This window comes from Pongo pygmaeus, chromosome 12 (genome assembly GCF_028885625.2).
Source record: "Pongo pygmaeus isolate AG05252 chromosome 12, NHGRI_mPonPyg2-v2.0_pri, whole genome shotgun sequence".
In the NCBI taxonomy this organism is placed as follows: Eukaryota; Metazoa; Chordata; class Mammalia; order Primates; family Hominidae; genus Pongo; species Pongo pygmaeus.
The window spans coordinates 44,677,600-44,690,817 of NC_072385.2; the positions used below are offsets into that span (position 1 = coordinate 44,677,600).

General features: G+C 39.3%; 1 gene segment (V, D, J or C); it reads right to left on the reverse strand.

Moving 5' to 3' along the window:
- Positions 1-7,932: 7,932 nt before the first annotated feature.
- LOC129029984 (immunoglobulin kappa variable 1-39-like) lies at positions 7,933-8,427 on the reverse strand. The segment is given in 2 exon segments: positions 7,933-8,258; positions 8,373-8,427. Coding segments are annotated over 2 exon segments (381 nt in total).
- Between the last annotated feature and the right edge of the window lie 4,791 nt (positions 8,428-13,218).

A 13,218-nucleotide genomic window follows, 5' to 3' on the forward strand; every position in this document is an offset into this window, starting at 1 on the left:
TTTGTCACTGCTTTGCTGAGGAGCACTGACTCACATGCCTTGGAAGAATTTAGTAAACCTTCAATAGATGGCCTAAGATACTAACAGGGGCCATCTCATTAAGCTACACAGTTATTTATAAATGAAATTATAATCTAGAACTTACATGTCAAAGTCTTCCACTACAAAGATGGCAAATATTTGGCTAAAACTGCAATGTTTGTCCCAGTTGACAAAACTCTAATCAAGTCCCTGCCCTTCTCATTCTGTTTTTCCCTTTTAAACTTTTTTTTTTACGTTTTAATTTTTCATTTGACAAATGCATATTTCCTCTTTATACCATGCTTCCAAGTGTCACTCTGATACAAACCTCCAATGACCAGACACGGGATTGTGGAGTTTGTTGTGGACACTCATCCCACGAATAGGGATACTCAGATAGCCTGAATATAAGGCTCTAGAAAAGAAAGGAAACTTTCTTTTCCTTCCACACAGAACTTCCCCCCATTATTTCAGTGTACACAAACCAACATCAGTTCTTTAACACAAAAATAAAAATACTCAAGATCAAGCAATTGTGAGGGGAATTATCTTTCCAGAAGTCAATTCTTCTAGCGGCTACCTTCAGCATATACTACGTGAATGAAAAGAAGTTGGTCAAATGAGTAAAACTTTCCCACCTCATTCCATTTCTGTCTATGCATTGACAACACCTTTGGTCTTCTCACAAATATTGAGTAGAAACACTGCCTACTCTTCACCTTTATCTGGCTCATTCCCAGAGCCAGGAGAAAATGTGACTTATTTGGTGGATGGGAAATCTTATCCATTGGTCCCATCAAATCCATTGGTCCATGTTTGCCTATTAGTAAGGCAAACTTACTCAGTGATCAATGAGTACATCTAGTCTCTCTTTCTCCTCTGGATTCTGAACAGGAGAAGTGGAAGGCAGGTGAAGACCCTCCCTACACTGGGTGGGTAACTGACTGTTCTTCAGATGAACTTTTTTTTGTTCAGGTTCTAAAGTCAAGGCTAGGGGGAAATATTGGAAGTCTTTTTTGGTCAACATTAAGCCATAGTTTCTAAATCAGCTTTACAAGGAATAATGTATTTGGATATTGATCTGACCTCTTGTTTTTATTTCTAAGTTGGTTTGGCACTGAAAAGGGAGGGGTTTGTTATCAGTCCATACCCCTAATGCCCTGACACCCATGAATCAGTTTTAGTGGAATCCAGATCTCTGAGAAACAGATATAAAATATTTGTTCCTATCCAACTGTGATTACTATATTTCCAACTATGTTGCTGTCTGTAAGTAGAGTCTGCATACATGTTTCTGGTTCATATATGCCTAGGGTTCCAGAGCATTACATTTCCATCAAAATGTAGATCCCGAGAATGCCAGAGAGGGTCAGGCAGAGGATAGAACAGACAGTGATTTTCAGATACTGCAGTAGGAAGGTGGATCCACCTCTTGGCTGGTACTTGTAACCATGAAGTGTGGGAAAGTAATGACCAGATTGAGTAAATGACCAGAAATTCAAAACTAAGCCACAACAAATTTGTCTATTTCTGCTTTTGTTGACTGCTATCAGGGTTACATCAAAAACAGTATTGCTGAGACCAGTGTTGTGGCGCTTTAACTCTGTGTTTTCTTCTAGTAATTTTACAGTTCAGGCCTTCTATTTAAATCTTCATTTGGAGTTGATATTAGTATGTGGTGTAAGTTAAGGGACTAACTTTATTTTTCCTGTGGATGTTCAGTTTTCTCAACACCGTTTGTAGAACAGACTATCCTTTAACCATTGTATGTCCTTGGCACCTTTGTCAAAAATAAGTTGACTGTGTGTGGGTTTATTTCTGGGTTTTCCATTTTGTTTAGCCAATTTTTCCCTTTATATGCCACTACCATGCTATTTGGATTACAATTGTTTTACAATATGTAATAAAATTAGGTAGCATGCTGTCTCTAGCTTTGTTCTTTTTGCTCAAGATTATTTTGTCTATTTTAGGTCTATTCAATACAAATGTCAAGATTTTTTTTCCATTTCCGTAAAAGAATGGCATTGGAATTTTGATAGTGATTGCATCAAATATGTTGCTTTTGGTATTTTGTTCATTTTCACAATATTAATTCATCTCACCCACAAGCATGAATTTTTTTTTATTTACTTGTGTTTTAAAATTTTTGTTCATTGGTGTTTTATAGTTTTTCATGTACAGGACTTTTAATTTTTTGCTTAAATTTACACCTAAGTATTTAATTTGTGTTGCTATTGTACTTGGGATTTTTAAAAAATTTCTTCAGATAGTTTGTTATTTGTATACAGAAACACTTCTGATCTTTGTTAGTTTATTTTGTATCCTGAAGCCTTATTGAATTCATGCATCAGTTCTAACAGTTTTTGGTGGAATATTTAGGGTTTTCTGTATACAGGATCATGTTGTCTGCAATTAGAGATAATTTCACTTATTTTTTTTCTGAGTAGGATGCTTTTCTTTTCTTGTCTAATCGTTCTGCCTAGGAATTCCACTGTTACGATGAAAAGAAGTGGTGAGAGTGGTCATCATTGTCTTGTCCCTGAACATGGAGGAAAATCTTTCAACTTTTCACTGTTGAGAATAATGTTAGCTAAGAGCTTGTCATACATGGTTCTTTTTTGTGTCGAGATACATTTTCTCTACACTTAATTTGTTGAGAGCTTTCATCATGAAAGGGTTTCAAATTTTGTCATGTGCTTTTTCTGCATGTATTGAGAGAATCATATGATTTTTTCTTTGACTTTGTTCATGCATTTTATCACATGTATTCATATGCATATGTTGAAACCATCTTGTATCCAAAAGATAAATCCCACTTGATCACGGTGAATGATTCCATTCATATATTCTTAAATTTGGTTTCTAATATTTTGTTGAAGATTTTTGCATCAGGGTTCATTACTGACATTGGCCTAGTATTTTCGTCTCTTGTAGTGTCCTTGTCTGTCTTTGGTATCAGAATGATGGTAGCCTAATAAAATGAGTTTGGAAGTATTTCCTCTATTTCACTTTTTTGGAAGAGTTTGAGAGTAATTAGTATTAGTTCTTTAAAGGTTTGTCAGAATTTAGCAGTGAAGCCTTCTGGTCCTATGCTTTTCTTTCATGGGAGGCTTTTAATTTCTGCTTCAGGCTGGGCGTGGTGGCTCACGCCTGTAATCCTAGCACTTTGGGAGGCTGAGGCAGGTGGATTGCCTGAGGTCTGGAGTTCAAGACCAGCCTGGCCAACATAGTGAAACCCTGTCTCTACTAAAAATACAAAAAATCAGCTTGGCGTGGTGGCGGGCACTGTAATCCCAGCTACTTGGGAGGCTGAGGTAGGAGAATTGCTTGAACCTGGGAGGCAGAGGCTGCAGTTAGCTGAGATTGTGCCATTGCACTCCACCCTGGGCAACAAAAGCAAAACTCTGCTTCAAAAAAAAAAAATTCTGCTTCAATTTCCTTATTATTTATTAGTCCATTCAGATTTTCTGTTTCTTCTTGATTCAGTCTTAGTAAGTTGTATATTTGTGGAAATGTTTTTATTTCTTCTATGTTATCCAAGTTGTTGGCATACAAATGTTCATTATATGAACAATTGTAATCCTTTGTATTTTAGAGTTAAAAGTTGTAATTTCTCCTATTTCATTTCTGATCTTATTTGTTGGAATAGTCTTTTTTCTAGTTAGTCTAGATATGGATTGATTTTGTTTATTGCCTTAAAAAAAGTTCAGTATTAATTCTTTCCATTGGGTTTCTCATATCTATTTTATTTATTTCCACTTTAATCTTTGCTATTTTCTTATTTCTGCTACTTCTTGGCTTTGTTTCTCATCTAGTTCATTGAGGTATAATGATTGATTTAACTACATTCTATAAGTTTTGGTATGTCGTGTTTTCATGTTTGTGTGTCTTAATTTTTTTTTATTTTTTCTGTAACTCATGGGCCATTTATGAATATTTTAAATTTTGCCATTTTATGTATTTTTCAAGATTTCTTCTGTTACTGATTTCTAGCTTTATGCCCTTGGGATGCAAAAATTTTCTTTCTATAATTCAATTCTCTAATATTTGTTAAGATCTGTTTTGTGGCCTAACATACGATATATACTGGAGAATGTTCCACCCACATTTCAGAAGAACATGTACACTTCTTCTGTTAGATAGGATGTTCTGGGTATATCTGTTAGATCCAGTTGCCCCAAAGTGTAATTCAAATCTAATGTTTCTTCATTTATTATCTTTCTAAATGATCTTTCCATTGTTGAAATTGGGGTATTGAGGTCTCCTACTATTATAGTTTTGCAGTATATTTTTCTCATCAGATTATTTAATAATTGCTTTATGAATTTAGGTCTTCTGACCTTGAGTGCATATATATTTACAAGTATTATGTCTTCATGATGAATTAACTCCTTTATCATTATGCAGTGAACCCTATCTCTTTTATAGGTTTTGACTCAGTTTATTTCTTTTAATAATAAGTATAGCTCCCCCTGCTCTATTTTAGTTTCCATTTGCATGGAATATCTTTTTTCATCTTTTCAATTGCAGCCTATATATGTCTTGATTAGTAAAGTGAGTCTCTTGTAGGCAGCACATGATTGAATTTTGTTTTTTATTCTATCCATTGAGATGCTCTATGTCCTTTTATTTGACAATGTAATGCACTTATCATCAAGGTAATTATTTATAGGGAAGGACTTGCTACTGCCACTTTGTAATTTTTTTCTGATTGTTTTATAAGTTCTTTGTTCCCTTTTTCTCTCTTGCTGAACTTTTTTATAGCTTGATGGCTTTCTGTGGTGGTATGCTTTAAAATTTTGGATAAATTGCAAAATAAACTTTTTTATTTTGTGCAGTTACTACAGGTTTTGTTTTGTGGTTATCATGAAACTTACATAAAATATCATATTCTTATAACAAGCTACTCTAACAACTTCTGATAACAACTTCTCTTTAATTGCATCCAAAAGTCTACATTTTCATTCTCTCTCCCATATAATTGTACAATTTTATGTCAAAATTTACACTTTTATTTCATATTTATATACCTTAACAATTTATTGTAGCTACAGTTATTTTCAATAGCTTTTTCTGCTAACCCTACTAGTAGGGATAAAATTGCTTTACCAACCACTCTTAGAATATTAGAGCATTTTGAGCATGACTGTGTATTACTGATAGCATTGAAGCTTTTTACTTTTATGTTTTTTTCTTACTATTTAGGCTTTTATTTCAATGTAAGGCTCTTCCTTTAGTAATTCCGATCAGTCAGGGATATTGATTATAAACTTTTTAAGTTTTTTTTTGTATAGAAAGGTTTTTATATCTCCCTCTCCCTCATTCCTACAGGACAGCTTTGCTAGGCACAGCATTTTTTTTTTCAAGATGGAGTCCTTAGGTTTGTATTAAATTTTGATTTTTTTTCCCCAAAATATCTCTTGTCAAAACAATGGATCTAGAGAGAAATGCATTCCCTCCAGGCAAATCTATCAGACCTGGTCTGACCTGGGACCCTGGGGACACTGCCCCTTTGCTGAGTTACTGAGATGAGCCAGCCCCACAGCTGTGCCCAGCCTGCCCCATACATACATATTATATAATGATTATATAATATGTATACTTATATAATATGTATAATTGTAGTTTATCCTGATTCCCATGATGGGGCAGGCCAGCCGAATTTATCCTGAATGGTTACACTACCATTTAGGATAATGCATGGCATTTATCCTGAATAAGTTTAATTATTTTTTCAGTGATTTTTGTCTTGATCACATTTGCTTCATCACATTTGCCAAGATCCTTTTGCCATATAAGGCAACCTTCGCTAGTTCCAGAGATTAGCACATGTAAATTTTTTAATGGGGATGGGAGAGGCAGAGTCCTTTACAGCCCACCAATCCCCCTTATCACCCCTCAACTGTCCTCCCCGAAGGAAGAATCCAGTGTCACGTGGCTGGGAGAAGGAGAGATCAGGGAGCAGCCAACAGCTTTATAAAGCGAGAGCTGGAGGGATCTGAGTCAGGGCCCCCTTGTCTGGGGGTTTCCTGGGCTGGAGGATTCTTCTGCTGCTGCCGCTCTAATGCAGACATCAGAGTGTGGAGCTATTTGTTAGAGGCTCCTCTGATTTTGTGACCCAGAAGAAAGGAATTGCTACTTAATCAGAATCTATGAGAGATTGGTAATGGAAAATTAAATGTTTTTTTAAGTTCTCTGATTTTCTCTACTCATTATTGTGAGAGTTGAAGAAGGAAGAAAGAAACACAAAAAGTGGCTCAACAGTCAAAGACAGGTTTATTTTGGAGAATAAGCCTGAGAGAGGTATCTGGTCAAGCTAGGTCAGGAGCACTCTCTCTTACAGACTAAGAGTATTTAAGGGTTCAGGGCGGGAGAGCTTATCACAGGCTTGGAATGTTTCTGTGTCTCTTTGTCTTGCCTATCTGGGAGGGAGAGTTTTTGTGTCTGTTCCCATGCATCTTCCTGCAGCTGCAGGCATACCCCCAAGTCTGCTTTTAGCATCCCTTTCTTAGTGTACCAAAAGGGAAAGGAATGTGCTTATTAGGGCCCACCATTTTACTAGGGCCCAGTATATGAATGTGAAATTTGGTGGTTACCCAAGAAACTTTCCCACCTCCTTCTGTGCCCAAGCTGTCTTATCTGTGTTTTACTGTCTTGGAGTCAGTTTGCATGTCTGATGACCTGAACCAGAGAAGTGATTTCCTTGAAATGCATGAGGTTAGAAAGGGAGCTGGAACTTTAAATGGTGGTGTTTGTCCAAGATGACGATGCTTCTGCTCTGTCAATTATAAAAGGAGATGTGGCAAGAATTTGACAACAGACACCTCCACAATTGAGGATTTGCCTATAGTCTTAGGTTAGGTTTCTAACAACAAGGATTTCCATGGAAGTACCTTAATTACAAGCTGCAGGAAACCCTGAGACAGAAGGTGGAACGTGAGGGAGGGAAGAGATGATGGATGGTGAAAGGCCCATCAGCAAGCAGCTACCCATGAGGACCACTAGAGCTCAAGCCCAAGGGGAAACACGAGAAAATATCTCTGGGCTACTACATCTGAAATGTGAGGGAGCTGGGGTATTTATATACCTCACCTTTTCTTGCTGATTGAGGGCTGTTCTACAGGATGCTCATTTCAGACCCTGAGGTCTGCCACATGTGCAGGCAGAGCTGCTTCCCCAGCTTCAGAGACAGCAGTGAGGCACATACATGGCCATGGGAGTTCAGCAGAAGTACAGTGAGGGGGAAAGGCTGAGGGTGAAGACAGACTGCACCATCCAGGCAGAAAAGGTGTGGATGTAAAATCTGGATCATTCACTTGTGCTAGATCTCTCTGGAATAGGACCTTGACTGGTCAGTTGTAAGCAGATGCCCTAGAAAATCAGGCAAGTCTTCCAGGCAGAGCATCAACACCCATAAACCTGGGCTTCCCAGACATGTCTAAGGACCACATGATTGGCAATTATACCTTCAGTGGCAGATGCATTCTGGATTTATGGGGAGATCAATGGAATCCTTTTTTTTTTTTCTAGTATTTGGATCTTTGACCACCATGCCCCCAAGCCCTTTAAAGGCTGTAGTTTAGATTCTTATTCTCTATATTTAGAAAAAAAAATCCTACTTGGAATTCCAAGAGTGGCTTCTCCTTTGTGCTGTTAATTCCAACTCACATCATAACTCAGACTCAGGTTTAATCATATCTTTTCTTAATAAAATCATGAGAGGTGTTGCCATGTCTGTGCTGCTGAGGATGGACAGTTAATGTATTGAAGAGGCTTCATGGTGCCTTCTACCAAAACTTTCCAGTGATGTCCAAAGCATGGCTGCAATTTGAAAAATGCTTTCTGCAGATGGAGGCACCAGGAGGAGCATCTGTGGCAGCCCAGCTTCATACATCTGCTTCCCTTGATGGTTTATGTTATGACTTGTAGTAACACCGTGGGAGGGTAACTGTACTCCTGTTGACAGTAGTAAGTTGCAACATCATCAGGCTGCAGGCTGGTGATGGTAAGAGTGAAATCTGTCCCAGATCCACTGCCACTGAACCGAGATGGGATCCCCATTTGTAAACTGGATACCCTATAGATCAGGAGCTTAGGCGCTTTCCCTGGTTTCTGCTGATACCAGGCTAACTCATTGCTAATGCTCTGACTCGCCTGGCAAGTGCTGGTGACACTATCTCCTATAGATGCAGACAGGGAGGTTGGAGACTGGGTCATCTGGATGTCACACCTGGCACCTGAGATTGGAAACATAAAACAAATGTCCTGACAATTAATCATCTTGTAAGAAAACTTCCCTGAAGTCCCAGACAGTAAAAGCTGAGTAAATTCTTTTTGTTCTTTTTCCTTACCTGGGAGCCAGAGAAGAAGGAGCTCCAGGAGCTGAGCGGGGACCCTCATGTCCATGCTGTGTCCTGACTGGGACTGACTCCTGCACAGGGTGTGACCAGCCTATTAAGAAGTCTTCAGGGCCAAGGCCTGTGCTGTAGGACATGCAAATCAGCAGGGGATGGGGCAGGCTGGGCACAGCTGCAGGGCTGGCTCATCTCAGTAACTCAGCACAGGGGCAGTGTCCCCAGGGTCCCAGGTCAGACCAGGGCAGCCCAGATTTGTCTGTAAAGCAGCTGTTTTTTCCTGGAGGCCATTTTGTAATGAAGAACATTTTTGTGATACTTGTCAAAATTTGAAATACTCCTGAGTACTTGAGGGAGTAATGTATTCCATTGGTGTATGGCAATTATATAGGTGAATATCCTTCCCTTTCAGAAACACATAGTAAAGTTTTAGAAGGTGGGATCATCAGGTCTTCAATATACTCTGATAGGGAGGGGGGTACTTTGTGTGAGTGTAAAATTGTTCCTTCTGAAAAAAAAAGAAAATTTATTAGATAATGCTAAATATATTTGAAAGTATTTTGTAATGACCTTAAGCCATTCTCATTATTATTACTACAAGATCAAGCAATTCACTCTAGGTACACAAAGATTATACTGTAAGTCCTCAAAGTATGTTTCACTCACAGATCCACCATAATACAAATATATAGACCTCTTTAATGCCAGGGATTTTATGGGTTGCATTTTATTTTTGGCGTGGGGACCTCCATATTCTACCCACTTTTCTGTCATTGGGTATTATTTCCCAGGGTTCCTCAACAAGAAGGGCTGACTAGTGATGCCAGATCTGATTACTTCAAAATAAGACACTTAATTCTTCTTCCAATTTTAGGAGGCTGGATTAGGATAAACTTGAAATTATCCAAGGATCAATTATCTTAAAAGTATGAAGACCAAGATCATATCCCCTGGGTAATGCTCTGAGCTGCACTCCCTGCCAGCAGGTTCCTTGGGGCTCAGGTGCAGCTTCTCTGGAACCTGAATTCCTGGAGAGCAGGTGAAGGAGAGAACTTGGGAAAGACCAGGACATTGAAGCCTCTGTCTTATTGAGGGCAACTGCTGCTTGGTGTATGTCCCTGCCTTGAGCAATCAATGCCATTTTCCTCGTTTACTCTTTAGCAGTAAGTAGGGACATCACCCTAACTCAGATGCCAGCCTCCTGTCTCACATCCAGAAGAGAGAATCTCCATCTCCTATAAAGCAAATGCCCAAGTACATGAGGAAATCACTTGGATCTGGATAAAACTGGACACAGATTTGTACCCATTATATCACCTCTCTAGTGTGGTCCAGGGCATCTCAGCCTGGTTCAGCAGCAGAGGAAGTAGATTCAACTACATCAGCATCAGTGGGCTGCAGCCTGTGGTTCTGGGGCGTATTAATGATGCTTGAGTTAAGAATGGCCACATCACTGTGGTGTAGCCTGTGCACACACCCTCATGCTGCCTATTCATAGGCTTGGGTTTTATCTTGGGAAATATATTGTGTAGAGGGAAAAGTTTCTTTTGTCCTCTAAATGTTTGCTGAAAATATAGAAAAAAGACAAATTACAGGAGAAACAGGCAAATACATTTATTTTGCATGCTTGGAAAAAAAATCACAGAAGAGTGATTACCCAGATAACTCAGTGAGGTGTAGGTGCTTATATATCCTTCACAGCGGAGAGGGAAGTAGGGAGCATAGGCAACCTAGGGAGAGTAAATGACCTAAGAAAAGAAAAGGATCCTCAAAAGAATACGTAAAACCCTGTCTGGATGAAGTCGACTTCAAATCTCTTCTTGATTTAACTTCTAGTGCATGTTAATATTCTCTGGTAGATAAACATTCCCAGGGAGGGTTTTCATGACAATTGGCTTGTTTCTGAAGGATCTGCCTTTAGGAAGCTAAGGGAGATTTAGGAAAAGCCGTTTTGTGCATTTGCTTTTTTCTAAACACCTTCGGTTTGAAGTAATCGCCATACCAATGCAGCATATCTTGAGATGTTACTTCCCAGATTCCTTCAGTTGCAACTGACCTGCCAGGAAACACCATTCCAGAGGGATGCAGCTCCAGGTGGAAAGTACAGGTGCTTTTTTCTAAATGGTTGGAGCAGTCCCTGTCTGCATTCCATGCCTTTCCCTTTCACCGTGCTTCTGCTGATTCCCCATGGCCATCTCTGCCCCTCACTGCTCTCTCTGAGAAAGGCAGCTCTGCCTGCACACATGGCAGACCACAGGGCTTAGAATGAGCCTTCCCTTGGATGGTGCTATGGTTTCACTGTGTCCCCTCAAATCTATCTGCTGTTAACTTAATCCCCAGTGCAAGAGAATTGAGAGGTGGGGCCTAATGGGGAGTGTTTAATCATGAAGGCTCTGCCCTTATGAATGTATTAATGCCAGTATAAACAGAGCTTGTGTTATGGATCCACACTGTATTTGACTGACTTGGTGCAGCAAGACCGGTTATCCATACTGAGTTTGCAGCAGAAGACAGGAAGGCAGGGCAACTAGCAAAGAGGACCAGGCATCCAATGCTTAAGTCTTGACCTCCCTTATGCCTTACAGGTAAGGGTTTTTAAAAGCAGGGGTAAACTTCAGTAAATCAGAAGTTATAGACAAAATTGTAAATCAATAAATACATAGATAGAGGTCATGTAAGATATTACTAGTCAGGTGTCAATTTCAAATCAAATTCTTCATCTTGGAGTACTTACCCAAAAAGCTGGCAGAGACCAGATTACCAGGAGAACCTCAGCCTGATGACATTGAAGTTACCCAAATGTCAAAAATCAGTAAGATCCTGATTTTAGAATTCACCAGCTCCTCAGAAGTTTGGTGAAATATGAGTTATTCAGCCTACACTCAGATCAAGTTAGCAGCTAGTCTGGTGTGACAACCTGTTTTTAATCAATGACTCAAAGCTGTGATCACCCTGATGTCAAATCAAATTCTTCAACATTTATTCTACAACTAACAAGTACATCACTAAAGACAGTAAGGTTTCATGCACATTGCTTCTGTTACCGGTGCATGATGTCCAGGTTCTTGGCATTTTGAGCAAAGAATTGGACAAAATGCACAAACAAAGCAAGGAAGGAATTAAGGGATTTATTGAAAAAAGTACACTCCACAGTGTGGGAGAGGGCCTGAGCATAGGGGCTCAAGGGCCCCATTACAGAATTTTTTGGAGTTTAAATACCCTCTAGAGGATTCCATTGGTTACTTGGTATATGCCCCATGTAAATGAAGAGGAGGGAGTAAAGTTACAAAGTCATTTACTTGGTGTAAGCCCTATGGAGACAATATTTCCTATCATAGCTGAAGTGTGAATCAGCCTGATGTTCCCTACCTCCAGACCTTATTTTCCTGCCTCATTTCCATCATAGAAACTTCTACCTATCTTTGCTGTATAGCATGAGAAAGATAAGCAAGATGACAATTGACTATAACACTCTTATTCTGGGTTGTCCTGGAGCCCCATTTGTGTTATTGTCAACTCTTGGTATCCTAAGGCTATGGCCACAGGTCTGAGTTCTAAGTTCCTCCTTCTCACACGCAGAGCCTTTCCCAGGAATCACTTTGGCTTCCTTCATGCTGGGACCCAACCTCTTGCCATCCTCCCTGGAATCCAGCACTAACTGCTTGGAAGCTTTTCTAAGAACCATTGTTAGCTCAATTCATTTTCAGCAGGCTGGAATTTTGATTCTTTCCAGGACAAAAAAGAGGGCGGCGATTCATGTGTCCCTGGGGTCATTAAGATGTTGTGGAACTTGTGGTTACCCTAGAACCTCTTACGTTTGATGAGACTGGCTTATATATGACATGTGAAAATGAACCCATATTATTATTAAATATAATTTGATGGGACTGCAAAAAAATTCATTTGTGGTTAATTAGTTGAAATGAGATTATGCTTTATAGATTATTTAGTAAAGTTTTGATAGAGTAAATCTCACATATACATATATATCCACAAACCATAACACATATATCGCATGTACACTCACAAATCATATATGAACTATTTAATGAATTTTCAGAGTGAACACACCTGAATGACCATCAACCATACCATGAAACATAACATTGGCAGTCCCCAAGTACCCACCTCCCTTCTTATAGTCCTGGGCAGAGAGCCCCCAAATCACACAGGTGCCCTGTGTCCTCCTTTGAAACTGTTCCACTCTCAAGACCCTGGTATGCTGGGCCTATGATGGGAGTGGCAGCCTGGTAAATCTTCTTCAGGATCATTCTTACATTGTCTTGATGAATAGCATCTGCAGTTCTTAAATCCCTATGATTCTCTTTACCAAATGTTCGCTTGGCCACATCCTTGATGTTCTCCCTCAAACAAGTTTTTCATTCTTTATAATCTGGCCAGGCTGAGAGATTTTCAAAACTTTGTTCTGTTTCCCTTTTAATTATAAATTGTGTCTTTAATTCATCTCTTTCTTCTCACCTTTTATTGTAAGTAGTCAAGAGAAGCCATGCTGCTTAGAGATTTCTTCTGCCAAACATCCCACTTCATCACTCTTAGGTTCTGCCTTCTACAAAACACTGGGACACAAACACAATTCTGCCAAGTTCTTTACCACTTTATGACAAGAAATGTCTTTCCCCTAGTTTCCAATAGCATGTTCCTCATTCCCCTCTATTCCTCAAAATAATGACCTTTATTGTCCATATTTCTGCCAACATTCTCTTCGCAACCATTAGACAGTCCCTAAGGAGATTGAAGCTTTCTCTTCAGCTCTGCTTTTCCTCTAAGCCCTCACCAGAGTCACCGTTTGTGGTCTGTTCATGGCAATACAGGCTTTGCCAGC